Genomic DNA, 26,453 nt, shown 5'->3' on the forward strand with positions numbered 1-26,453 from the left:
ATTATAATTTTTCCAAATTTAAAGTAGGCCAATCATGTTCATGAGGTGGTAAAACATAATTAAGAGTTCAAACTGAGTGATAATGAAGACCTGGGGATAAATGTTGGTTTTACCATCCACGTTAGTTGTTTGATCCAGGAGAAGTTACTTAACCTACCCAAGTTCCAACTTCCATATCTGTATGATGGAATAGTATTTGTTGCTCAAAGTTTTGTCAAGATTAAATAAAAATAGTCTTTACAAAGCATTTAGCATAATTCTAGTCCTGTAATGTAGACTCTGTGATTATTGGCTATTAAAATGAGAGAAAGAAAGAGATTTGGATTATTAGTATAAATTCCACAGTAGAAATTTGCTTTATTAGGGGCGCCTGGGTGGCTCAGTGGGTTAAAGCCTCTGCCTTCAGCTCAGGTTATGATCCCAGGGTCCTGGGATCGAGCCCCGCATCGGACTCTCTGCTCAGCAGGGAGCCTGCTTCCTCCTCTCTCTCTCTGCCTGCCCCTCCAGCTGCTTGTGATCTCTGTCTGTCAAATAAATAAAATCTTTTAAAAAAAAAAAAAAAAGAAATTTGCTTTATTAGAACTCCCAATGAAAATATCTTTAGGTTTAATGGGGAAAAAATGAAATGTCTCTTAAATATATTTTCTGCCTTCCTGACTTCTTATCCTAGACTTATAATCACCAACACTATAATACCATATTCTGGAAACACTTGCTTACTTTTGCCCAGATTTATGAAGGTGTAATTGACAAATAAAAATTATATAGATAAAACATATAACATATATATAATATGCAATTGTTATGTGTTATATTTTTGAAATTATCACCACAAATTATTTAATCTACCCATCATCTCACATGGTTATTATTTTCTTATCTTCATCTTCATCTTTGTCTTCTTTTATTCCTTTTTGTGGTGAGAACACTTGAGGTCTGCCTTCTTAACACATTTCAAATATACACTACAGAATTGTTAACTATAGTCATAGTGCTGTACATTAGATCTCCAGAACTTATACACCTTGTGTCACCAAAGCTTTGTATCCTTTGACTAATGTCTCTCTATCTTCCCCTCCCTCCTTCCCTGGCAACCACTATTCAACTCTCTGCTTAGGTACTATAATTTGCATATCCTGGGACTGACCTGTTTTAAGGTCAGTGATATGATTGGTGATATGATAAGGTGAGATATATGATTCAGTGATTTTTAGTAAATTTATAGAGTTATGCAATCATCATCACATTCCAACGTTTAGAACATTTTCCTCACCTCAAAAAGGCCCCTCATGATCATTTACAGTCAAAGAAATTTTTACTTTGACAGTATATTTGGGAATGGTTTCTATTCTTGTATTTAATCTTACTATGTATTAGGCATGCAAATGGATACAGTCCAGGATGGAGTTGAAAAGTTTTCGAGGTGAGAGGAAATCAGAGGACATGATTTGGATATTACGCCATGACACCTTTGCAGAGGAGTGAGCATGGAAATACCAGAAGCCATGCTAGGCAGAAATAGAAGTGACCAGATCCTTGAAAGCTAGCAAAGGAATTAGGACAAGTGATTTCAGGAATAAATGGAAATAGGCCATGGAAGGAAGTGAAATCACATGGGACTTTGTTTATTTAAAGGTCATATAAAAGTGCCTGAAAATTCTTGAAAGGGCAAAAATAGAGCTAACGAAATATTGTATATAGAAAAGAGGTCTTAATGGTTAAGAAATTGCCGATAAGAACTTCAAACTGAAGGGGCGCCTAAGTGGCTCAGTCCTTAAGCATCTGCCTTCTGCTCAGGTCATGATCCCAGGGTCCTGGGATTCCTGCTCAATGGGGAGTCTGCTTCTCTGTCTGCCACTCTGCCTACTTGTGCTCTATCTCTATCAAATAAATAAATAAAATCTTAAAAAAAAATAACTTCAAACTGAAAAGCGGGATAGTAGAAGCCACTGTAATCGAGAAAATAGGCTGATTTTCCTTGAGGGTAATTTGAGCTGAAATGAATTTTAGGATGTTTTCCCTCTTAATTAGCATTACCTGTCACAAAGCTAATAAATGGCAGAATCAAGTATATTATTCAAAACATTGACTAAAATTTCTGTGAAACCAATATTTGTTTTAAAAAGAGTTGATTCAAAGATAAACATTAATTTAAGCTTCGATCATATAACTAATGTAATTACATAAGTGAAATCCATACGAGGTAAGCAAAACAAATACCATTTTCCTCTTAGTTCTTTTATCTAAGCTATACTTCAGCAAAAAATAGGAAAGATGCATGGGGGAAAACAGAGAAGTATGTTTTTACCTTCTACAATTTCTTGAAGCACGTTGTTAAACCCTGCGAAGCCAAAAGGGTATATTCAAGTGCACTAAGGTGTAAATTTTCATTTATTATCCACATAGTTTTCTTCTCAGTTAGAATTGAGAGAATGTCTATCCCTCCCTCAGGATTCAAGAGATTGTTTTTTCACAAGTAGTGCTTGAGTTGGGAAAAAATAAGTGGAAATAGTCCTTAGGTTTTTCTCTGGAGATTAAGTTCTGCCTCAGAAGCAGAGGCACATTATTCTTTATCATTTTTTTCTATATTCCTTAACCCTAATCCTCTTCTGCCTGTGCCCCCTCCCTGATCTTTTCCTTCACTTTTCCCTCCTTGTCTCTCCCTCATTTCTAATCTATGTTCTTGCATGACTCTAGTTACCAACATAATGGCTTGGTTGGGCAAATGGGCTAAGGGTGGAGGTGGTGGTCGCGTGGGGGAGGAAAGGTGCAGATAAGTAGCAGAGCAAGTCCCAGGATCTGGGTGTGGGCAGCGAGCTAAGGGAGAATTGCTTTATTTTGCTCTCCTCACCTGCCCCCTGCCTCCTTCAACCCTAAGTCTAAGTCAAGGATTTCAGGTCTTAGAGTAAGAAACAGAAATGGGAAGATCAGTTTGTGAGGTAGAAGATGATGGCTTGCAGCAGGCTTGTTGCAGTGAGTGTGGAAATAAATGGTTGAAATCTGCTTACGTTTTGAAAGAACAGAAAGAGTTTTCTAGGGGGAGAAAAGAGGAAGAAAAGAGAAATATGCCACATCAAACGGACTTGCCATTAACTGAGATGGGAACATGTATATAAGAAGCTGTTGTTGAGGACATGGGGCAGATATGGACCTCAGTTTGGGACATGATAAATGGGAGCTGTGAAGAGGAGAGCTTTTGTTTTTAATTAGAGTTCGGGGAAGAGGTCTAGGCTAGAGAAGTGGATTTGGGAATCATCACAACTGAAATATTTATACCAGAAGATTAAATGGAATTACTTAAGAAGGGCATGGAGACTAACAAAAGGAAGTGTCCCCAAGGAGTGAGCTTTGGAGGGGGCCAACACTAGAGGATGAGAAGATAAGGAGGACCAGCAAAAAGCAAATGAGGTGGAATAAACACGGAAGAACATACAGCCATTGGTTTAGTTGTATTTTGGTTAGCAATTAGAGTCTATGAATATGAATGTTATTTCATATTCTTTACAACTTCAGAATATGACATCCCTGGTAACAACATGTACAAGCCCCTGTGAGTTACGAGTGTGTATGTGATATGCATATTTTCTAATTAAACTGATATATAATTAAATAGATATATATTTAAGTATGTATATATACAGATAGATATTTATACACGTATATATATATACACACACTTTAATTCACTTCTTCATCAATAGAAAAATAGTATGAAATTAATTTCAATTTTCATTGTCCAAGATTTGCTATATTTACATCTTATAAAATATTTTTTGTCCAAGCAAATATTTTGTCTTTCTTCTGGTTTTGTCTGATTGATATTTAGTTCAAGTGTTTGGATTCAGTTTAAATTTCAGACCACTATAAAATAGAGTTTAGCTATATTATTTTTATCTCAATAATTAAATTATACTCATAACTTTCCATTTAAAAAGCTATAACTGTTAAAATATATGACATGTTTAAAGTGTAAGGCACTGAATAGGTAAAGGAAATTTATGCACACTTAAAATTATTTTGTGGGTGGTGATATTTTTTTTTTCCATACCATACTATTTCATCCTGGACATCAACATTGGCTTTTACTGTGGAAAATGAATCTTTCTACCTCACTAGGTAAGATGCTCATCATTAAATAACCTAATGGGGAGAACCAAAGCCTGCTAGGTTATTTAGCTCAATGGAGACTGATTTAGGAGCAGGGGGCAGGAGTTCTGGGAGCATCCCACGATGGAGACTGGGGAAGGAGAGGAAGAGGAAGGGACTATGCTGGGAGGGAGAAGAGGAAAGGATGATGAAAATAGTGAGGGGAGGCAGCGATGGTAAAGAGAGGGAAGCAAAATAACATGAGCTAGATATAAAGACGGAGTACAAAGCTAGCCTTGTAAAGGGTATCATGGAAATGAGAATAACTAAGGAACAAGGAACTTGAAACTTAGAACGAGAAAAAGGACCTTTATCAGAGGCATGACGTAGCAAGACCAAGGGTTTAGAGGGGATTCACAAACAAAGCAAGGGCAGCAAGTGTCTCTAAACGTGCTCAGCTGTGCCTCTGCATCATCTGCATTTCCTGAGCTGGTTGTTACAGTGCTACAATCCACTGAAGCAGAATCTTTCAGTGTTGCCAGGAAATCTGCATTTTTCAAACAAACACCCAGTGCCTCTCCTCATCCACAAGTGAATCGTATGCCTGCTAAAATTTGAGGACCACTGAACTATTAATTAGAACATGTAGAAATAAAGAACATGTAAGAAATAAATCTTGAAAATGTGTGTAGTAGACTCGAATGGAGAGGAGAGGCTAAAGAAATGTGCAGAGTAAGAAATAGGAAGAGAAATAGGAATAAGAAGTAGGAAAAAATAATGAAACTAGGCATACCTGGGTGGCTCAGTCTGTTGAGCATCTGACTTTTGGCTCCTATCAGGTCATGATCTCAGGGTCCTAGGATGGGGGGATCAAGTCTCTTGTGGGGCTCCATGCTCCAGTCTGCTTGGAATTCTTTCTTCCTCCCTCTCCCTCCCCACTGCCCCTCCTCCCCTGCTCTCATGCCTTGACATGTGCTCTCTCTCAAATAAATAAAATCTTTAAACATAATAATGATGATGAAAGTAGGTAAAATTCAGGAATAAAGTAACAGTGAACTGCCAGGGAAGTATGAGAAGAGTGAAGAAGGAAAGCAATGGTGCCCGGAGTCCAAAGAATGCATGGGATTGAATTATGAGAGGGCACGCATGACGTCCTCAAAGAGGACAGTCATGGGACGAGAAAGCTAGAAGACCACACATGGCCTCCAGAACTCTGCTTTCCAAGAGCTAAGCTGTGGGAGGCCTGTAGGTTCCCAGAAGTTGACAGCAGAAAGCAAATTATGACAGGAAGAGCAGATTAGTGGAAAGGGACCACCAAGCAGCTACTACACGTTCTTTCTCTGTCGAGTCTCTAGAGTCTTTCTCTGCTGTTAGAGGTGCTGGGTATCAAACATCATCCCCACCCCCATGACCCACGAATATCTTTAGATAATCCCTTTCTTTGCAAAAATAACACGGAGTTGTTTGCTTTCTTAATCCACTGTGGTGGGTTGAACCTTGTATCTGGTCTGAGTACAGATGAGTAAGGGGTACATCAAAGGTGGTGATTTTTGCTAGAGGCCTTCGCACACTCCTGAGCGAGATCAGATGAACCAGAAAAAGGTGTAGGTGATTGGCAGGGATGACTATTTTCTTTTTCTTCCTCACCACTGTTCTTCATTCATTTGCTTTAATTTGCATTGAAATACATACAGTAGGGGCACCTGGGTGGCTCAGTGGGTTGAGCCTCTGCCTTCAGCTCAGGTCATGATCTCAGGATCCTGGATCGAGCCCCACATGGGGCTCTCTGCTCAGCAGGGAGCCTGCTTCCCCCTCTCTCTCTACCTGCCTCTCTGCCTACTTGTGATCTCTCTCTGTCAAATAAATAAAATATTTAAAAAAAAAGAAATACAATAAATATTTGTGTAGTAGTTATGGTGTGTTTTATTTTTTCAGCTCCCTGAAATAAGTAATATGGTAGTTCCTATAATAAGTAGTTATGGTGTGTTTTATTTTTTCAGCTCCCACTTCTGAAATGTAGAAGTCTGTAAAGACAGAATTAAGAGCAAATTCTAAGTGTCACACACTGCTGAAGTGTTTCTTAGCCTTCACAAACCTGTATCCCTCATCAGCTTGTTGTCCTATCTTCTGAATAGTCCAAGCGACAAAGGATTTTTCTTTCAATCACAGCAATAAATAAATATATAAATAAAACAATAGGAACAGTCATTATAGGTTTACAAAAAGGAGTGTTGTCTTACCGAGGAAACTGATACCTTCCCATCAAAGTCATTAGTATGAATGGAAGGGAAGGAAGAGTGTTCCCTACTTGTTAATTTTTCTTATTGGATTCTAATATTTCTAAATAAGAAATGGAATTATGGGGCGCCTGGGTGGCTCAGTGGGTTAAGCCACTGCCTTCGGCTCAGGTCATGATCTCAGGATCCTGGGATCGAGTCCCGCATCGGGCTCTCTGCTCAGCAGGGAACCTGCTTCCTCCTCTCTCTCTCTCTGCCTGCCTCTCTGCCTACTTGTGATCTCTCTCTGTCAAATAAATTAAAAAAAAAAAATCTAAAAAAAAAAAAAAACAAACCAAAAAAAAAAAAAAAAAGAAATGGAATTATGGGAATTTTAATAGTTTAACTGGTAAGTAGAGAAAATACTCAATAAGTACTCAACACAGAGTGCAGGATATATGAAAAATGCTTTGACAGTGGATGCAAAGGGATGTAGGCAAGTGCTATGCCAGGCCAGCCAAGGGAACTTCCCTCTTCTTTCACTTTGGCTAGTGTTTTGCTGTTTCATTCCTTCCCCTGCCGAAATGCTTCCTTTGTCTTTCCTTATCAAAAGATTCCTTCTGGGACGCCTGGGTGGCGCAGTTGGTTGGACGACTGCCTCCGGCTCAGGGCGTGATCCTGGAGTCCCGGGATCGAGTCCCACATCAGGCTCTCAGCTCCATGGGGAGTCTGCTTCGCTCTCTGACCTTCTCCTCACTCATTCTCTCTCTCACTGTCTCTCTCTCTCAAATAAATAAAATAAAAAAATCTTAAAAAAAAAAAAAAAAAAAAAAAAAGATTCCTTCATTCCATGGAATCCTTAACCCTGTAGTATGCTTGATCAATTCTTAGATGATGATTATAAAAGTCAGTAATTCTTTATTTAGTAATCACTTTTAGATTTTTCTTTACAAGTGAAATGAGAAACCTCTAGGAACAAATTGGGTAATGATAAAATAGCCTAGTGAATTTTTTATGCTATCGATATTCTTGTTCTAGCCAATAAAATTCTCCTTATGCCCATTAATATATTTTGGCATTAATATATTTTCTCCCCATTTCCCAGCTATTAAAATTTACTCACTCTGCCCTATATATCCTGGGGGAAAATATAGGTAGTACTTACTGAATGCTTGCTCTGTGTTAGGCACTTTTGTAGGCATTTCACATGAATTATGACCAAGCTTACCCACCTCTTAGAATTCTAGTATATTTATTCATAATTTCCTGTGGAGGAAACTGAAGCCTGCCTAAGATCACTGTGCTAGTAGGTGGCAGAGCCAGGATTTACATTCAAATTAGCCTGAATATAAAAGCTTATACTTTCACTCCATATTAATGTGACTTCAAATTTATTAGTAATGAACAATAATTTGTTTTGAATACTAATACCTGACTTATGTAATTATGAAGAATCTTCCTTGTAGTTGAGCAAAACTTGATTTATTTCACTTTTAAAATCTTTGAAAAACAATCTTGGTCTTAAAAAATATCTTGGTCATTTTGCTTAAAAAAACTCTTAGGACATCATGAAAACCTCTTAGAATAGTTCTTATCTGTTCAAAAGGAAATCATGCTATTTGGAGTTCAGTTTCTCATTTGCCATCTGGTACTAGGGGCTGCAAATGCTTTCTGCTTTTTTTGTGTAACTTGCCTTTATCTTTGTTGTTCCAGTACTGGATACCAGTTTATTTACTATTCGCCTGAAAACACAGCCAAAGCAAAAGAAGTTCTCAGCAACATCAATCAGCTCCAACCTCTGATAGCAACCCATGCAGACCTACTGCTTAATTCTGCAAGCCAGCATTCTCCAGACAGCTTGAAGAATTCTTTAAAGATGCTTTCAGAAAAAGTAAGATCCAAATCACTGATAACAGTGGGGAAAGTGAAATACCCAAATCCCCATGGGTGTTGCTTTCTGCATACATTGCCTTTCATAGCATCTGGAAATGTTAAATAGACCAGGTTAAAATGTAAGCTTCAAAGAATTGCCACAGGATCAAAATGAATAGGCCTCATTCTCTTCTTAAATCTTAGAAAGCATTAATTTTTTTTTAAAGTAGGAAATGAAACCTATTATTGGCTGAGGTATATTTCCTCTTTTTCTTGACATCTTTCATTCTCTTTGGTTCATGGTCTTATTAAATGAGTTAAATTAGATTTTGAAAATTATTTTCCTTTGGTGACCAACTGATTTTTATGCATATGAGGCTCTATGTTTGAATAGGAGTGTCACTTCATTTGAAAGCACAACTTTGATGTGGATTCTTATCAGTAGTGTGGGGTGATTCCTCTGCCTTGGTTTGCTTTCTACAACATTATCTACTGGGAGAAGGTTTTTAAAATTTCCAAAAATATTAACTATTGTTGGAAATGTAATGGGACCTAAGCCTTAATTTTTTCAAGGATGACTTGCACCTGTACATGCAAAGAGGTAAGATAGTCTGGCATGGGTAAATACTGAACATCAACTTCCATATCTAATTAAGGCAGCTGAACGATTTAGAGAGATCCAAAATGGAAAAGAGAAATTGCAGCTTGATTTTAAATACAAAACCAGGTGTTCTGGAGTCCAATTCCAATACACTTATCCTTAACCTTCGCATTCTGAGGACATCTTGCAGTTTATTATGAGATAGTTCCAATAAATATGACCTTGAAGAAACTGAGCAAAAAAAAAAAAAAAGGTATCATTTAAGAATAAAATAACTAGTTTGTCATGTCTCTAAAGAACAGATTCATAAAAACTTGGGTATTATATATGTGTATATTTTTGATCCATTTATGTTAATTTATAATATTAATACCTGGCACTTACTGAACATTTTAAAGTGTACATTACAGTATATTTTCTTATAGAAAAAAATAATAACTATTTTCATTAAAAACTAGCTCATATCTATTCAACAAGGTCCACTGAATTGTCTCATAAATTAAAAAGTGAAAAATGACAACCTAAGTCTTCTAGTTCAAAATGCAACATCCTTTCCATGATTTAACAGGTACTTCCATCATGAAAAGGAAAGAAAAAAATTGACCTACATTTCACAGATACCCTACTTTGCCATATATTGTGCTTTATGGCTTACATTGTTTCATTTAATCTTAAAATTTAATTTTCAAATTGTGGGTACATATTATCTCCTTCTCACAAAGAACAATGGTTGAAGCTCAGAGCCATTAAAAAGAGATGTGTGAAATCATGGAGCTAGAGTCAAACCTGGGGTTCAAACAAAACCAGGGTTCAAACCCAGGTCTGGTTGACTCTGGAATGGAAAATCTTTCTGGTATCCTCTGTGTATTATATATGCTTTGACATTTCCTTTTAAAAAATATTTTAACATCTTTTTGTTAGACATACTCTTCAGTAATACTTCAGTATCCTAATAGTCAATAAATATGTCTTATAGTCAATAAATATGTCATGGCTAGAAAAAAGTGGGGAAAAGAGAAGAGTGTTGTATATAGTAAAATAACATAATCTCAGTTTCGTTGATTGCTTTTTTGGACTTGTAGATGATGTGAGGTTTTTCTGGGTTCACCTAAGTAGAAAATCTTAGCAAATAGGACATAACTGCAGTGATTACAGAGCAATATTTATATTCTTCCTGTGCATTGGGCAGGGGTTTGTCATTTCATAGACCATTTACAACTTTCTGCAATGATTGGGGTGGGGGGTGGGACAGGGTGTGTATTTTTCCTGTAATTCAGCCTTGCTCCTACTTTCTCCTCTCTGTTTTTCTACTAAGCAGACACACTTCATCTACTAATAAATCTGTCAGGCCTTGAAATCAGGGGGAATTTTTTTAGGTTGAGTTTGCAAGCCATGCATTATTTTAAGAACTCATGCCTGGAATTTCAAAGAATTATTGAAGTTAACAGAGTTTTGCATAATCTATCAAGATGGCTAATAATTTATGGTTTAAAAGAACGTATGATCCATGAACTTAGCATAAAATGTAAATATTCTTAGTGGCATCTTAAATCTTATTATAATTTAATATTAGAAAGATGTAGCTTAAAATATTTTCCATTTTTTTGTTATTGTTTTGAGATTTTATTTCTAAGTAATCTCTATACCTAATGTGGGGCTCCAACTTAACCGCCGCAAGATCAAGAGTTGCATGCTCTACTGACTGAGTCAGCCAGGCGCCCCTAAGACATTTTGTGTTTGAGATCAGGGTCTTTCACACTGTGGGTTAGAGCATAAAAATCTTTTTTTTGTTGAGAAGCCTCTTGTTTCTTTTAGAGTCTGAACTGTCATGTTTACAAAATAAGTACTTGGTTGTTTTCTTTGGAATTCATTCATGTGGCATATTCAATACATAAAAAGGATTATCTATGGTCATACTGATCAAGGAAACCCCATAGTCAAATATGGGAAAGTTCTCTGTACTAGGCTGCGGAGGTTGGGGAAGGCTAAGGGCAGCCCATGGGTAGTGTAGAGGAGGGATTCAATTATTTTGTAATGAGATGGCATCTCTCCTCTTAGGTAACATGTTGCCTCTGGAGATGATAGCAAAGAACACGTTATCAGATCAATATATGCACAGAGTCTGGGGTGGAAAGCAAAGGACAACAGAGACAATCGCATATTCAGAGAATCTCCGAGCAGCAGTATTTGTAGATCTAAAGTCAATTCATGTCATCTCTGCTGTTACTGATAACCAAGCCATAAGACTAAGGTTCCTCAGCAAAATTCCATCCCTCTGAACAACTACTGGTAGAAACAAACAAACAAACGAAAACAAACAAACAAAACAAAACAAAATACAATTTATGAAAAGTAAAAATATTTACTGAGTTCGTATTAATTATCAGGTGCGGTTTCTGACACTGGGTGTGCAAAATGGAATAAGACACAGGTCTGTTCCTTGTCTTCCCAAGAGATTTAAGGTTCTTGATGATAATGGTTATTTATGATTCTAATGATGATGACGATAATAGCTAGCATTACACTTTAATAACTGCAAGTGAGGTATTATAACTTTCCACAAGTCCACGAAGTGCACACTGTTATTTTCAACATTTAATCTTTTTAATCCTATGAAGTAAGTATTGTTTATATCCTTATTTTATACAGTAAGGGGAAACTGAGGTACAGAAATATATATGTGCACCCAAAATCACACCTTGTGAGTCTAGCTCCAGATACTGTGAGTTTAACTGCTATACAGTATGGTGAAATGTTCCATGAGTTCCATGATGGACACTTGCATATGCAGTGAAGGAAACAAGTAAGGATGTGGGGGTGGGAGTGGGGAAGACAAAACTGAAAGTCCATGAGAATAAAAATGTTTTATAATTTTTTCATGTCCTAATGAGCACAAACTCAATTAAATTGTCCTAATTTAGTATATCTTCTGATAAATGACTGGGTTTGTTTATTGCATATTAATCCATGAAAACAATAAAGAAATTATTTAATCTTTTAGAGTTATAACAAAGGACAGGCTCTAAGCTTATATGAATAGCTTGAACAGAGAAGACAAAGGATAGGCCTTTTAACATAAGACCTGAAAGTTTAATAATAGGATGTGATAAAAATACATTTTCCTTTATGCTAGACTGAAAGTATGTAGTACTATGGAAAAGAAAAGGGAGAAAAAAGTAATGTGATGAAATTCAAACTGAAAAACTAAGGACCTAAGTATAGAACAATGTATGGGTATTTATCTCTAATAGCTTAGATATATATGTGACATTAGCACTTTTTTCATAATTTTTTTATTTTTCCTTTTTCTCATTTTATTTTATTTTATTTATTTTTCAGTGTTCCAAAGTTCATTGTTTATGCACCACACCCAGTTCTCCATGAAATACATGCCCTCCATAATACCCACCATTAGGCTCACCCAACCCTCCACCCTCCTCTCCTCCCAAACCCTCAGTTTGTTTCCCAGAGTTCACAGTCTCTTATGGTTTGTCTCCCCCTCCGATTTCCCCCATCTCACTTCTCCTCTCCATCTCCTAGAGTCCTCCATGTTATTCCTTATGCTCCACAAGTAAGTGAAACCATGTGACCTTAGCTTCAAAGCCCATCACATTCTTTATTTCACAGAGATTGATAAATCCTGTTTAGAAAATCATTATTATTATTGCTCACTAAAAAACAGTATCAAGCACTTAATTATGTTTGGTATTGGACTAGAAGCTATATGACAAATACTACATAGAAATGGCCCTTAACTTTTACCACCTAAAATTTTAAAAAGTGGGTTGTGTCACATTATGACAATTGCTAAATGGTAACAATAACAGGATTTTATTACAATATTAGAGGCTAAGCTCTCATTATATTTAACAAAATCTCACAACTTCTGATTTCTAGTATCCTTTAACCTAAACATGATATGCTAAAACACCCTACTGTATTCAAAACAAAGAAAACAAAACATTTTATTCTAACATTTAACTCAGGGTTTTCTTAAGAAATATGCTGGGGTTTTTGGGTTTTTGTTTTGTTTTGTTTTTTTAATGACAATGCCAGGAAGCCAGTATACTAAGAAGTTGAAGATACACATAGTATATTGATTTTGTTGATCACTTAGGTACTGAGAAGGAATTCTTAGTTTTGTTTACTTCAAACACTCCTTGATCTATCTCAGTTCCAAACCAAACAGAAGAACTTAATGAGTAGAGGTTCTTTTGTTTGTTTTATTTAGAGTTGGTGAAAGTATATATAAAGGAATATAAAAATAAATAAATGAAATGAAATTTTGTGAAAGTATTTCTATTTCTTCTTTTTATATTCCTCTTTAAATGGTAAACATTTAGTTGGTGAAATAAGCATATACAAAGCAAAAATGAAGCAGGAAAATATGACCCATAACCAGAAGAAAGATCGAGCAACCTTTAAAAGAGACCCCAAATGACAGAAATAATGAAATTAGCAGATAAGGACCTTACAACAGCAATTATAAATATGGTCCATATATTTAGGGAAGCTGAGAAGCACATAAACAGTGAGGAAAAAATGGAAATCTAAAAAAGAATAACATAGAAATGAGAGAATTATGAAATATAATGTCTAAAAACTATAATAATAGGTGGGCTTAGCAGATTGGTCACTTGAGAAGAATAATTAGTGAACTTGCAAACGTAGTATTAGAAACCATTTAAATATAGAGATATAGAAATATAGAATAGATATAGAAATATAGAAACCATTTAAGTATAGAGAGAAAAAGACATAAAAACATAAATGGAACAAAAATGACTTATAGAACAATACCAAGAAGTCTCATATGCATGGAACTGGAGTCCTGGAAGAAGCAGAGAGGAAAACAGAAAAATATTTGCTGAAGTAGTGATGAAAATCTTCAAAATTCAGTAAAACTATAGATCCAACAAGCTCAATGTACTCCAAGCAGAATAAACATGAAAAATGAAGGTACATCACCATTAAATTATTGAGAAACAAAGATAAACTGAAAATTGAGAAAAAGAAAAAGAGATATGTAAAAGAATTACTCACAGGCTTCTTATTAGATACTATGTAAGCCAGAAGACAATACAGTAATATCTTCAAAGTATTCACACACACACACACACACACACACACACATATTCTATATCAAAAGAAGATATCTTTCAGAAATAAAGAGGAAATAAAGACCATTGTAGACAAATAAAAACTGAGAGATTTCATAGAAAACTTTCACTACTACAAATTTTAAAGTAGTCTTCAGGCAGAAGGAAGTGATAACATGTAAAAAACAGATCTACACAAAAGAATAAGGAGTGCCAGAAATGGTAAATATCTGGACAGTTATAAAAAATTTCAAACTTTAATTTACTTAAACATATTTACTCTTTTGGGTGGCTCAGTGGGTTAAGCCGCTGCCTTCTGCTCAGGTCATGGTCTCAGGGTCCTGGGATCGAGTCCCGCATCGGGCTCTCTGCTCAGCGGGGAGCCTGCTTCCCTCTCTCTCTCTCTGCCTGCCTCTCCGACTACTTGTGATTTCTCTCTGTCAAATAAATAAATAAAATCTTTAAAAATAAAAATAAAAATAAAATAAAAGGAATACCCAAGGGTGCTGGGTGGCTCAGTCAGTTATGCATCCAACTCTTGATTTCAGCTCAGGTCATTATCTTAGGGTCCTGAGATTGAGCCCTGTGAGGGCTCCAAGCTCAGCAGAATCTGCTTGAGATTCTCTCTACCCCTCTCTCTGCCCCTCCTCCCCACTCAGGTTCTCCCTCTCTCTCTCTCAAAAAAAGAAAAAAAAATTAGAAAAAATAAATGAAAGTAATACCCAATGTATTATGTAGCTTGTAACCTATTAGTGTAAGTATAGATATAGTGGAATGGAATAGAGAATCTAGAAATACACCCACACATATATATTTCAATAACTTCAGACAAAATTGCAAAGAATATTCACTGGGAAAATGACATTTTTTAACATAAAACTCAGAAACAATTGGAAATCCTTAGGCAAAAACAAAAAACAAACAAACAAATAAAAAACAAAAACAAAACAAAAAAACCTTTCCTTATCTTTACCTCACACATCTATAAAAATTAATTTAAAATGGATCATAGGTCTTAATATACAAGCTAAGAGAAAAAAGCAAACAAACAAATGTCTAGATGACAACATAGGAGAAAATTTCTGTTATCTTGGGTTAAGCAAATATTTTTTAGAACACAAGAAATAGGAACCAAAAGAAGAAAATAAATGATACATAAGATGTCATCAAAATCAAAAACATCCATTAAAGTTTTCAGGAGTCAGAAGACACTATTAAAAAAATGAAAAGGCAAGTCATTCAAACGCAATTTGAAAAGATAGAATACATTTATTAAAAACACTTGAGGGGCAGCTGGCTAAACTCAGTGGGTTTAGCCTCTGCCTTCGGCTCAAGTCATGGTCTCAGGGTCCTGGGATTGAGCCCTGCATTGGGCTTAAACACCTGAGATCAGGTTGTGACTTCTAATCTTGAGAGACTTTCAGATTCAAATAGGTGACAATGCTGGTGGTGGGTAGAGATGGGTTTTTGAGACTGGGGCATAAAGACGATAGTTGAAAATATCGGGAAATGAGTTTTATTACCAATAGAAAAAAAAATGCTTTCAAGGTAGTTTTGTTTAAGATTCTTTAGGATCCACTTATTATATTTTAAAGGAGCCTGGAATGAGGAGCCAAGAAAGAAAACTGAAAAGATCATTCAAGAAAGAAGAGCATGGAGCATAAATAGAAGAGTGCACTTCACAGTTTACAATGAATTACCACGTGGGTTTCACAAATAGGCATTGTAATTTTGTGCAAACTGGGGAAAAGTGATTATGTGATTTAGCCAAGGTCAAGTGAATAATTCCTATGATCTGCCCAGATGTCAAGTAACTCTCCTGAAGGTTCAATGCTCTTTTCTTTGGGGAATGCTGAACACATATTAATGTACTAATTCCAGTGTATAGCACTATTGCCCTGTGAAATAATTAAAGCTTATCAAACCGGAAGTGCCTAGATGGCTCAGTTGTTGAGCAACTGACTCTTGGTTTTGGCTCGACTCATGACCTCACTGGTCCTGGGATCAAACAGTGTAGAGCTTCCCCACTCACTGGGGAGTCTGCTTGAGAGATTCTTTACTTCTGTCCGATCCCCTCAATTAAATGAATAAGTCTCTAAAAAATGAAAATAACCAGACTTATTGTGGTGATAATTTTGCAGTATATCTAAATGTTGAATCCTTATACTGTACACATGAAACTGATAATACCGTATGTCAATTATACCTCAATAATAAAAAAGAAATCAAATGGTATCAGAGAGGGACCGATGTAGCTGATGAAAACAGATGAAGCTAACTGGGTGCAGAACAATAGGGAGTGGTAGGGTCTGGAAAAAAAAATAAACAGGATTCTTTTTTGCCATATACATAGCTACTATAATAATAATCAACCGTTTATGTCATGGGCTACTTCTGTATTGCAGGTGTGATTAGGCATCACTGAATTTTTTCAGTTGAAAAAGAAGATTCTAAATAGAATGATACTTTGTGTAATTTGTTGAGATCACTAGTTAAAAGGGGTGGTTTTAAATAAATATATTCTTAGCTATTCCTCTGCCATTGATATTTAGGAACCTAGGAAATTCACCCCCAGGAGAGGTAATTTTACTGGTTTTATACTTGCAAATAATTCTGTATGTTACTTTGAAGAACACTTGTATAAAAATATGAATTGGAAAAATGTCAGTAAGGCAAGAAAACATTTCATTTTTAAGATAACATTTCTCTCTTTTAATATCAACCAAAATGATCTACCTTAGGTTCAGAGATTATGCTTTTTTTTTACTATATTATTAAACTATTTTAAAAAATTGTTTTTCCTACCCTTAGGATAACATTTAGACAGCCCTTTTTCTTTCCCTTAATGCAGTGTGAGCTGAGTCAGAAAAGGAAAACGTTTTCAATACTTTGAGCCAATGGGCAACTCAGAGACACAGTCATATCTTTCTTAGGATTTTAACTTCCCTAATATCATCTCAGTTGCAAGAACAGCAACATTCAGATGTATGGGAATCGAGTGATTACATTAATCTCTTCAAGCTAATTTATTTTGACTGCAAAACATCAGGGTCTACATTGGTCTACATTTACTAAGTACTGCTGGTCAAGAAAATTTGTACATCATATGGTTATAGCAATGGAATGTTTAGCTATTTTCTAAAAAAGTACAATTCTGTGCAAAGGATCTTGTTGATTCAGAAAGTTTCCAAAGAGTCAAATCAATTTTTCAATGTAGACACAAAGTGTTTCTCTAAGATTTTTTGCGTTCATTCAGCTACCCTCCAGAAAATTCTGGTTTGTAAAACTGCAAGAATATGGTGTATTATCTTTGATGTCTTTGGTGATAAATCAACCCAAATGAGATTTGAATAAGTGAAGTGGAATCTCTGTGCATGCATGCAATGGGAAGAAAATGATGGCAATTATAAGAACTGTAGATTTCATTGGGTGTGAATAGATATTCAGCTCCATAGTAATTAGGTGACTGTTATGGAGACTGGAGCTGTAGTAGCAAGAATTCAAAGGAGGCAAGCTGTTTTGCTCTAAAAATAAATCAAAAGAATTTATTGAAACTATCAATAAAGAAATAGTTTAGTTAAGCTGAATGGAAGTAAATTTGCATTTTAAAATATTTAAATTCACATTGATGGATCCATCCATGGTGTATAAAAATTATGTAAATAACATGTTTCCCCATTTTGCTTTAACGATACTGCCTTGTCTGAGTACTGTCTAGCTAAATTTTTCATCAGTATTTTTTTGGTAACTTTCCTTCTCATTTTAACACTTCATTGTGAACATCAATTAACACTTCTCCTTGTGCCTTTTTGGTATAAGCTGCCTTTTTCTTTTGTTTTCCTAATTTATTACCAAAATATTTTTCAACCTTTTATTCTTGTATATTCTTTTCTTAAATATCTCTTGTCTGCTTACCTTCAGAGTGCTCTCAGTATGACCAATAGATTAAAAGAGTATTTAAAAACATCCAGTAAAGTTTAACAGTGAAGACAGTTACATTGGCAATTGCAGACACGATTAATTATAAGAGTGGATAGATATCCAAAGCAGTCAGGAGGTTGGGGTTTAGAAAGAAGGGGGAGGACAGAAGCATGCAGGTGATGGTGGGTGGGTAGGTGGTGTGGAGTAACGAGAAAAGCTACTGAATTTGTTAGAAAACTCGGGCTCTGTGCCATTTGTATTACCAGTTAGCAGTTTGTTCCCGGACAGGGCACCACTCTTGCTTCTTAGTTTCCTTCTCTGGTTAATGAAGAGGTCTGACTTTAAGGTCTCTTCCAGCTCTGGAACTTCGTGATCGATTGCAAAGGCTTAACTGTGTAGATATAACACAGTCTTATTAGGAGGTTGTTTTGCATGCGGTTTAGCTGGTTTTCTTGAATTGCTGACACCCGCAACAGGGTTTTTTGTTTTTTGTTTTTTGTTTTTTTTTCGCAACAGGGTTTTTTTAGGGATAATTTAGTAACCATTACTTAGACGTGGCACTGTTGACTGCACATTGAGAATGCCTCAATAAAGGATTACCTTGAGTTATAGCAGTGGTGAAGTCAGCATTACATCTAAATTTCTCATTAAATGGTGATGGTATCAACTAGTATTCAAAATTATGCTTGTAATTTTCAAAATAATGCTTTGAGTTAAAGGGCTCCTTCCTAACAGATTACCAGGTGTGAATGTGTTAGTAATATGAGTCGGTGCTTGAGTTACTTCTCTACACTTTAACTGAGTAAATTATTAGACCACATGCACGTTAAGCATAGTACAATACAGAAAATCAATTACGACCTCCTCCAGTAGAGTAGGGTGAAGCTATTAAACATTTCATCAGGAAATTTCAAAGTACTACTGTCAAGTTCTTTATTGTTGGGAAGCCGTCATTTCTATAGTACTTACTAAGTATTTACCACCAGCTTGTAAAAATCTGCCATGGCAAGTTTCACAGCAGCCTCATTCACACTGAGCATTACTAGAAACATTTGGTGGAGGAAGACAGTTTAGGGAGTGATAATAAGGAATAAAAAACAAATATTTTCATGAGAATACTGCCTGTGCTATCTCTACTGGTTTTTTAAAATTAATTTATTTATTTTCAGCATAACAGTATTCATTATTTTTTTCACCACACCCAGTGCTCTATGCAATCCGTGCCCTCTATAATACCCACCACCTGGTACCCCAACCTCCCACCCTCCCCCGCCACTTCAAACCCCTCAGATTGTTTTTCAGAGTCCATAGTCTCTCATGATTCACCTCCCCTTCCAATTTACCCCAACTCCCTTCTCCTCTCTAACTCCCCATGTCCTCCGTGCTATTTGTTATGCTCCACAAATAAGTGACCCATGATGCTAAGAAGCAAAAAAGTTTTCTGTGTCTATTTTCAGAAGTATCATCCTTTCTTTAGCCTTTCTTTCTGCTTAAAATACAGAATATACACAGTCTCACCACATTTTCTTTTAAGGTGCATTTGGAATTACTTGAAAAGTGTAGCAGGTAGATGGTGTTCAAATGATTATCTCTAGTGAAATTCATCTTCAAAGACAGAATTTGGAACTTAAAGAGAGGGGGCTGAGGAGACAGCTGCTGTTTATAGTGCCCACGGAACCGAAGCATTAGCTTTCAGAACAGGAGGACTCAAGGCCTTGGCAGCATCCCAAAACTCAACTATTTTCATTGATTGGTATGAATCATTTTCTCTCTCTGTTGCCTGTACTTTTTCCACCAGGCGCACCACATATGTGCCAACAAATCTGCTGTTGACCTTTTCATAGCTCTGTGCTGGGATGCCTACCACAGTGTTTCTAATCCTTGTCAATTTCTTTCCAGACAGAGCTTTTTGTACATGCCTTCAAGGATCAGCTGGTCAGAAGTGCTCTTTTGGCCCTCTACACTGCCAGACCAGGAGGTGTCCTTAAGAAACCACCATCTCCTAAGAACGGCACAGAGGAGAGCTGTCCCCAGGACCCACCCCCGCAGATGAGAAGGCAGGACTCCATACCACATCATTCAGACTATGATGAGGAAGAGTGGGTAAGTGTCATGCACATCGCTTGCCTCCTCAGGTTTAGGCCTGAAAATGAGAGCAAGAAAGATGAGCATCTCTGCTTTTCATCAAAACAAGTTGGAAAGGAGTCATAATACAGATTGTGGATAAGTAGGCCACATTTTTTTCCTTGGTGGCAAATTATGAATGCAAGTTTTTTTCCTGATCACATTCATTTAGCATAAAAATTTATATATATATATATATATATATATATATATATATAACCTAAATGTCATAAAGCAAAGATGCCATAATTATACGATTCTATAGCACTTTTCTGTACTTATTGCCAAGGTAATATAAACCATTAAAATGGTGTTTTTTTAAGGAAAAGAGTAATAAATCACTCATAATCCACTACTTGTTGCAAATATTTTCTTGTTGCAATCCAGTGTTTCAGTCTAGACTTCCTTCAAGAAGTATGAGCATTTAAATGTCAGTGGACATCGAGATCTCTTAAATCCTTCCTGTTCTTGATTCTATTATTTATAGGAAGATGTTGCTCCAGGTTCTTTAAAACTGGCTAAAGGATGGTTACATAAAGGCCTCTGAAAATAGCTAGCAAAAGCAAAAAAACAAAAACAAAAACAAAAAATAAAACAAAACAAAAAAAACAGCACACATACACACACAAGCCAGCGTGGTAATAAGAACTCTAGTGGGACAGAATAAGAGAAACATGAAGGTCCTGGGCAAAGGGGAACAGTGTTATTCCTGAATAAACACATATTGATTATCCAGGAAATCCCCAAAGTACGCACACCTCACACCCAGAGAGGAAGCTGTTTGCTGTATCTTGAGTTTAACCAAGAAAATAGTATTCCAGCCATATAGATGGTAAATAGTTAATGATTACTTTTCCTGCCACCCTAGGATTTAAGAGCATTCAGGGAGTAAATTATTTGAAAGGCCCGGCTCTCTCAAAAAAATTGCTGTCTGAAGGGCTATGAAGTGATGCCTGCTCTTTCTTTTGATAAAATTTCTATCACAGGAAAGACAGAGCTGGGTTCCAAGAGGTAAATGCTGAGTAAGTATTTGTTGCTGCCGATTAAGATTGCGTTTCTCCCACTGAAGCATTTTCAAAAGAGCAAATCTAATATTTCTCTTTTTTACCTTCACCTTCTTCTTCAATTTATTCACAGCTCCAAGGCGTATGTACCTCTTAACCTCTCTGAAGTTCAATTTTCTCAACTGTAAAGTGAAAATAACAGCCCCTGCTCTGTTTATCTCTTCAGGTGGTCATGAGATAAATGACTTACCTGAGCAATAATGCCCCATTACCTGGAAAGGCCTAGGCAAATGCTTTGTATTACCTCAGTATTATTACTGTACATTGTCCTTTTTCAGATGCACACATTAAATAGTCTTATGGGGATTGATATTATCCCTTGAGGTGAAGGGGGAGACTGGATCTAGCATAAAATGTGTATTGGGAATTTTAAAGCTTTGAGTAGATATAGAAAATAACTTGTCTTTCATTTAATTAAATATATAATGTTAACCTTTTGAACAAATAACTTCTGTTTTTATGTTCAATGAAGTGAGAATTTTGAAATTGGGTCTTTTGTTTTGATCATTTTCCTTTTTTTCTTTCTTTTGTATTCTAGTATATTTTATTTATTTTTTATTTTATTATGTCATGTTATTTTAGTCATTAGTCACTGTACAGTACATCATTAGTTTTTTTTTTTTTTAAAGATTTTATTTATTTATTTGACAGAGAGAGATCACAAGTAGGCAGAGAGGCAGGCAGAGAGAGAGAGAGAGGAGGAAGCAGGCTCCCTGCTGAGCAGAGAGCCCGATGCGGGACTCCATCCCAGGACTCTGAGATCATGACCTGAGCCGAAGGCAGCGGATTAACCCACTGAGCCACCCAGGCGCCCCACATCATTAGTTTTTGATGTAGCATTCCACGATTCCTTGTTTGCATATAACACCCAGTGCTCCACGCAATCTGTGTCCTCCATGATACCCAGGCTTACCCATCCCCCCTTACCCCCTCCCCTCTAAAACCCCTCAGGTTGTTTCCTGTAGTCCATAGTTTCCCATGGTTCTTCTCCCCCTCTGATTTCCCCCCTTCATTTTTCCCTTCCTTCTCCTAATGTGCTCCATGCTATTCCTTATGTTCCACAACTAAGTGAAATCATATGACAATTATCTTTCTCTGCTTGACTTATTTCACTCCACATAATCACCTCCAGTTCCATTTTCACCCCACTGTCCTGCAAACTCTCCCCCACACCTCGCTATTTTCCTGCTGCTCCAAAGTGTCCCTCTCCTGCCCTCCCTCCTTATTTCCTTTTCTTTCCATCATTTTTGAGACCTTCTGTATTGTAGTGATGCAAAGAGGAAGGTAAGTGACACTAGATTCTTAGGTTCTAGAACTCAGTCTCGTGGTGGATAAAACATACTAGCCAATAGTTAACAAAATGTTGGGGCCAAGGTTGGAGAGCACCAGTTGGTAGAAAATAAGCTCTGCTTATATGACTTCCGCTCAAGATTGTATGTACAGACCCTTTCACGGTGGGGAGAGAAGGAAGGGCGTGAGAAATGAGCAGTGAGCAGATGAGGTTTGTGGTGAGCCCGTCTGTGTTCCTGCTCACCTGCTCTGCCTGGTTGATTGTGCCACGTGCTGGAGACAGCGTGAAACACCCAGGGACATGAGGACTCCGTGGCCTATCCAAGGCTTTGGAAAGACAAATGAAAACTGCAGAGCAACTCCAGGTTGTAATAGGATAAAGCTGGAAGGAGTCTGGTGGCCATGTGGATCCCCAGAAGTAAAGTTCTTAAGATGTTAAAGGGAGTAGAAAGTTAATCCTTCAGGAAAAAGAATGACTTTCAGATGGGCACACAGGACCTGATGTATAAGGAGAGCGTGTGTGTGCATGATTATACCTTTAGCTGTTTATTATACCATTAGTTGGTATATACCATTATACCATTAGCTGTTTATTATACCGTTAGTTGTTTGCTTCAAAGATGGTGGAAACTGAGCATGTTTATACTCCAGAAACCATTTGAGAAGCAGACAGGTGATGACTATAGCGCTAGGACCTTTTTCCAAAGGGAAGAAATGATTCAAGTATGCAGGTGGAGAGCAGTCCTGGGCAAAAGTGGGCTTTCCTGTTGAGACCACAGGGAGAGTGTAAAGACCAGCTTCACTTTGGGGAGGGGGGTGAATGGCTTCTTTTGTGTTTGTTTAAAATATTTTCCCAGTTGTGTCTCAATACAACTGACATGTAACACCTTATTAGCTTAAGGTATACATGATAATGACTTGGGAAGTCATTGCCATGATAAATTTAATTAACATACATCACCTCATAGTTGATCTACTTTTCCATGAAAGCCTTTATCATCTACTCTCTTCGCAACTTTAAATATACAATGCAGTGTTGTTGGCTATAGTCACTGCACTATACATTGCATCCCCGTGACTTACTATCTTACAACTTTTCAACCCCCTTCATCTATTTATCCCACCACCTACCCTCACCTTTGGCAACCATCAGCATGTTCTCTGTTTCTATGAGTTGTTTTTTGTTTGTTTTTAGATTTCGTTAATAAATGAGGTCGTACAGCATTTTTCTTTCCCCATCTGACTTATGTTCACTGAGCTTAATGCCCTCGGGGTCCATCCGTATTGTTGCAAATGGCAGGATTTCTCTCTTCTTATGGCTGAATGATAGTCCACATATATACCCCATTTTCTTTGTCCATTCATCTGCTAATAGATACTCAGGTTGCTCTCCATATCTTGGTTATTATAAAAAAAATGCTGCAGTGAATGTGGGGGTGCTGATACTTCTTTGAGATTCTGATTTCCTCTCCTTCAGGCATATGCGTCCTTAAAAGTGGAATTGCTGGATCATACGGCCCATTTTGAGTTTTTTGAGGAACCTCCACACTGTTTTTCAGTGTCTGTACCAATTTACATTCCCAGAACAGTATACGGGGTTCGCTTTTTCCCACATCTACACCCAGCATTTGTTATCTCTTGTCCAACCATTCTAAGTGGTATGAAGTGACATCTCATTGTAGTTTGGATTTGCATTTCCCTATGATGAGTGATGTTGAGCATGTTGCCATGGCCTGAAGGCTATTTGTATGTTTTCTTTGGAATGATGTTTATTCCATTCCTCTGGCCACTTTTTAAAATTTATTTCCATTGAGTTATATGAGTTCTCTGTGTAGTTTGAATATTAACCCGAGTGCTTTATTTTATCCTTAAAGTAGAATCACATGCAAAGAGAAGGGGACGAGGAGGACAGGCTGAGGACAGGTGTAAAAAGTTTCAAACTGGCGCCAAAGAAAATGGGTACAGGCCCTTACAAGCAACATGTGGAAAAATTAGGAAGAATTTTGGTCCTCATGTAGGACCCGTCAATGTTGCAGTAGAATCTGTGTGGTTATTGATTTACCTTTTATTATTCTTCTGGGAACACTTTCCTAGTCTTGACACTAGGAAAAAGTCAGACTGATTTGTTCTTCCAGTTGATGTGGAATGGTCCTGTCAGTTTCTCAGCTGTTTTGGTTTCCTTCACAGGCAAAAGGATAGAATAATAATAAAGATCTCCATCCCCCTCTTTATCTTCTTTGATATAATTTCTGAATTTCCTCTGGAACCCACTGTTGCTAGAAAGTATATGAATATTTTGTCTAAATTTACCAAAATTACAAGGAAAATCCTTCCCACTCAGAAAAGTTGCTTCTAACTCTCTCCTCCTAATTTGACTCTATGTACAAATATAACTAACTTTGATTGTTACACAGCATAGCAAACACTTTCTGTTAAAAAGATACCTTGGTTAAAAGATAGAAATCCCTTACTTAAAAAATATCTACCAAAGTCATAACCATTTAATGTTATTTTCAAAGCTTTTTCTAACTTTGAAAATTTGAGTAAATCCAAAGATAATGTAGCTAATTGAAAATGTCTTTAGAGACAGTGCTATTAAATGGATTGGAAACATAACTTTGTGAACCACTTTTCTTAGTTAATTAAATGTTAGAAAAGTTTCAGCACTGATTACATGTTTAATCAATTTCCTAAAATAATTCAGTGTTTTAAGTTAATTTAGTTAGGTTTCTGTGATATACGAAAGTATTCTCTGATCATTTAAGTTGGTTTAGATTTGCACATAAGATTACAGTAGCTCCATTAAAAAAATTGTTTTATTTAATGTCTTATAATGATTGTAGTTTTAACAATCACTTAACTTGAACAACTGTCTTTAAACTTCTTGTAATAAATATTGGGAAAGTAAATATATACTTGTAAATTAGTCTTGAATTCTACTCTGTTTATATAAAAACCTTTCTTTTTGAGGTTAAGAGAAAGAATTTCTATTAATTCTAAATTAGAATGAGGCTGTTCTTTTTCGACCTGTTTTGTTGGCAGAATTGATGACATATGAATCTGGATAATAATTATCTAGTCAATATGGAAGAGATTGAAACTAAAATAATCACCGACAAAAAAAAAATGTCTGTTATTTGCTGAATTTTCTTATTAAATGATTGAATGCTTTAAAGATTTATTTTCCTGAAAAGTTAGTAAACAATTAAACCCAAAGGAAGGTGGGGATTTTATGACAATCTGTGCAAAGAAATAAACTAATATAACGTTCTTCATCTTTTAGCTGGTAAAAATGACATATTGCTTTTCTTTCTCTTTATCTATACAACAGATGCTTCTAGCAGCTGGGACTCCAAGATTAGTTTGTCCAAAATATGAAAGCATGTCATCCAACTAAAGTATTAAGTTGACCCAGTTTTTGTGGCTTCCACTAATTATACTATTCTCTAGAACACTATGATTTAACTTCAACATTACTACACTGATGGGTTCGGGGCTAAATCTGTCTACCCTCATTCAAAAATTGTTAAAAAAAAAAAAAAGATAAACTTCTGATCCTTTATATTCTGATCCATTACAGCAAAGAGCAGAAGTAGAAAAACTATTCTTATTACTTAGTCATATCCCAAACCCATTTTTTTAGTTGAACTAAATTTCTGTAACAAGCAAAATTTCACCACCCAAATTACCCAATTAATTCCCTTCTTTATGTTGTAAATGTAAATCAAATTTTAAATTTTATTCCCTTGCTTAAGGTAAGGGAACATTTGCTATGACTTCTTATGGTAAAATGTGTTCACAACACATAAGCACAATAGATGATCCACATTAATCTATAATAAATTTTCAATAATTTTATAGGTTATAGAAGCAAAAGTATAAATTTATAGTAATATTTATGTCAGACATCCTGTTAGTAAAGTCATATATAACCTGAAAAAAAATTGTGTGGGTTCTCTGTAACTCAGTATTCCCAAAGAATGCATTTTTCAATGAGATTTACATAAGCCACTTTCTGGCATGTTCTTTACTAACATCTCACATTCCACTTTGTACTTCAACTTTCTCTAATGATGTCCAGAACAAACATAATGCTTAAGCTTCCCAAGAGTATTAATAGAACTATTTATATTGCCATAATTAGTAACCGTAAGCATACATAGTTGCAAAATATTATATT

At 36.2% G+C, this 26,453-nt stretch overlaps 1 protein-coding gene across 7 annotated transcripts in view; it reads left to right on the forward strand.

Moving 5' to 3' along the window:
• INPP4B (inositol polyphosphate-4-phosphatase type II B) overlaps nt 1-26,453 on the forward strand; it is an 830,572-nt gene that overhangs the window by 691,872 nt on the left and 112,247 nt on the right. For all 7 annotated transcript variants that reach the window (XM_044268013.1, XM_044268017.1, XM_044268010.1 and 4 more), the window contains 2 exons: nt 8,016-8,193; nt 19,695-19,898. In XM_044268013.1, the coding sequence (XP_044123948.1) occupies nt 8,016-8,193; nt 19,695-19,898 (382 nt within the window). The remainder of the gene's footprint in view (nt 1-8,015; nt 8,194-19,694; nt 19,899-26,453) is intronic.

The sequence above is a fragment of the Neovison vison genome, chromosome 11, assembly GCF_020171115.1.
Source record: "Neovison vison isolate M4711 chromosome 11, ASM_NN_V1, whole genome shotgun sequence".
NCBI classification, from domain to species: Eukaryota; Metazoa; Chordata; class Mammalia; order Carnivora; family Mustelidae; genus Neogale; species Neogale vison.